The 2315-nt window shown below is 66.9% G+C and overlaps 1 protein-coding gene across 1 annotated transcript in view; it reads right to left on the bottom strand.

Moving 5' to 3' along the window:
• Nucleotides 1-2315, bottom strand: part of LOC103923485 (potassium/sodium hyperpolarization-activated cyclic nucleotide-gated channel 2-like) — a gene marked incomplete at its 3' end in the record, with an annotated part of 12256 nt that overhangs the window by 4951 nt on the left and 4990 nt on the right. The window contains exon 2 of the mRNA XM_009331847.1: nt 1119-1542. Coding sequence (XP_009330122.1) covers nt 1119-1542 — 424 coding nt within the window. The remainder of the gene's footprint in view (nt 1-1118; nt 1543-2315) is intronic.

Below are 2315 nucleotides of genomic sequence, written 5' to 3'. Positions count from 1 at the left end.
CGCCCCCCCCGCGGCTCGCAGAGCGGCCGCGTGTCTTTGCATGGTGGAGGCACAGGAAGGAGGGTCTGGTGCCATCCCTGCAGCCACCAGGGCCGATGACACCGTGCCCAGGCTGCACTGTGGGTCCCTGCAGTGCTGCCAGGCAGCTCTTGCCCACCAGAGCCTGCAAGGGGGGGACGCCTGGCCAAGAGCCACACATGCCCCCACTGGGCCTGGGGGCACACGGCGGCAGCAGAGCAGGGGGAGTAGGAGGGAGCAAAGGCGCTCGCTGCCCCTCCAGCCCACAGCTGTGCAGCTGGCTCCACGCTGCAGCCAGCTCCTGCCCAGCCCCAACCAGCAGAGCTGCCAGGAGGCACCAGCCCACATGCCGGAGCCACGCGGCAAAGCCGAGCATGCCACATCCCAACACAAAGGCACGTCACCTCCCAGCCCACGCAGCCCCGGGTGCACCAAGCCCGGGCAGCACCCTGCCTCCTGCCCTGGGGACCCAGGGGTCCTGCCGCCCCCGAGGGGCTGGGGCTCGTGCAGCCCTTCCCTGAGGTCCTGGCAGAGCAGGGAGCCGGAGGGAACGGGAGGCAAGGAGCGTTGCCTGCCCCAGCACGCAGGGAGCTGAGCAGGGGGACGTGGTTGAGCTGCCGGCAGAGCACAGGGTGGCACGCCTGCTTGTGCTGGCCATGCTGTCACCCGTGGGTGGTGCTGTACCATGGCACCGGGACCAGCTGTGCAAACCCCAGCACCCGGGCACGCACACACACACACAGAGGGCACAGCTTAGCTGCTGCACTCAGCGGGCCCCGAGGAGCCGGAGGGACGCCTTTGCACTGAGGCAGATCGGGAGTGCTCTCATGTCCTGGCTGTTCCCTTGGGGACAGAGCAGAGGGGAATGTGGGGGATGCCCAGGGGCACTCAGAGCCTCCCCCTTCCAGGGAGGGTCACAGTCACCCACCAGCCCCACACACAACCCCGCAGACCCCATCCAACCCGCCAGCTCCTTGGGCAGCCCTGAGCCCCGAGGCCCTTGCAGGAGCCCCTCCTGGCTCCCGCTCTCTCCAGCCGGTCCCAGTCTCTGCTGCCGGAGGAAGGACCCACCGCCGAGCTGCATCCCACAGGACCCTTACCTCCTCCCACTGGTGGATGTAGCGGATGAGCCGGGAGAGACGGAGGAGCCGCAGGAGGCTGAGGATCTTGGTGAAGCGGACAATGCGGAGGGCGCGGGCCGTCTTGTACACCTCCGAGTCTATGCCCTTCTCCACAATGAGGAAGACGTAGTCCACGGGGATGGAGGAGACAAAGTCCACCACAAACCAGGTCTTGAGGTACTTCTTCTTGATCCTCTCAGGGTCCAGGATGATTTCCGTGTTGTCCTCAATGACAATCCCCGTCCGGAAGTTCAGCACCAGGTCCATCAGGAAGAAGGTGTCAGAGACCACATTGAACACAATCCAGGGCGCTGTGGTCTCCTCCTTGAAGAAGGTAATGCCCACGGGAATGATGATCAGGTTGCCCACCATGAAGAGCAGCATCGTGAAGTCCCAGTAAAACCTGCGGAGTGAGAGGATGGAGGAGAGTGTCACCAGTGCCCCACAGCCACCCCCCACGTCAAGGGGACCCGGCCATCACGCCCTGCCCTAAGGGACCCGCGCTACTGGGGTGCTACTCTGACGCCACCTTAGCCACAGGCACCCCTTTCCTCTCCCCAGGGACCACATCCTGCTCCCCCTGCTCCAAACTGCCCCCAGGCCTGATCCTGCAGGGCCAGCACAGTCCCACCTGGTTGAGATAGGGCTGTGCAAGTGCAGAGGGGGGTGCAGGATGAGGCCGGGGACTGTCCACTGCAGGGGGCTCTTCCTGCTGTGCTGGTTTGGCTGGAGGTCTGCCCTGAGCACCCAAACCCAGGCAGGTGCCGGAGTGAGGGGAGAACGATGAGGCAGGTGCCGGTGGGGGAGACCCTCCCGCCGAGCCGCCCTGGGGCAGCCCGTGGGCTGGGGACCACCCTCATCCCCAAACCACCCGCCGCGAAGGAGCCATCGCACTCTCCACAGGCAGCGCTCAAGGTCGTGCGTGGAGGCAGGACGGGAGAGCCCGGCCTCCCCCACCGCTGCCCTGGGAGCAGCCCCCACCCCTCCCTGCTCCCAGAGGGGGACCCGAGGACGGGAACAGCATCCCTGGGGACAGCCGAGGCCACCCCACCCTGGGGACAGCCGAGGCCACCCCACCCCAGCACCTCCCTGGACCAGGCTGCAGTCCCAGTTTCGGGGGTGAGCAGGGCAGAGGCTGGATGTCTGACCCCGGCAGCGCGGCCGGCGTGGGAGGGG

The sequence above is a fragment of the Pygoscelis adeliae genome, unplaced genomic scaffold (genome assembly GCF_000699105.1).
Source record: "Pygoscelis adeliae isolate BGI_AS28 unplaced genomic scaffold, ASM69910v1 Scaffold239, whole genome shotgun sequence".
Classification (NCBI taxonomy): domain Eukaryota; kingdom Metazoa; phylum Chordata; class Aves; order Sphenisciformes; family Spheniscidae; genus Pygoscelis; species Pygoscelis adeliae.
The sequence above is the reverse complement of the archived record's forward strand: the minus strand, read 5'-3'. Positions and strand labels throughout refer to the sequence as shown.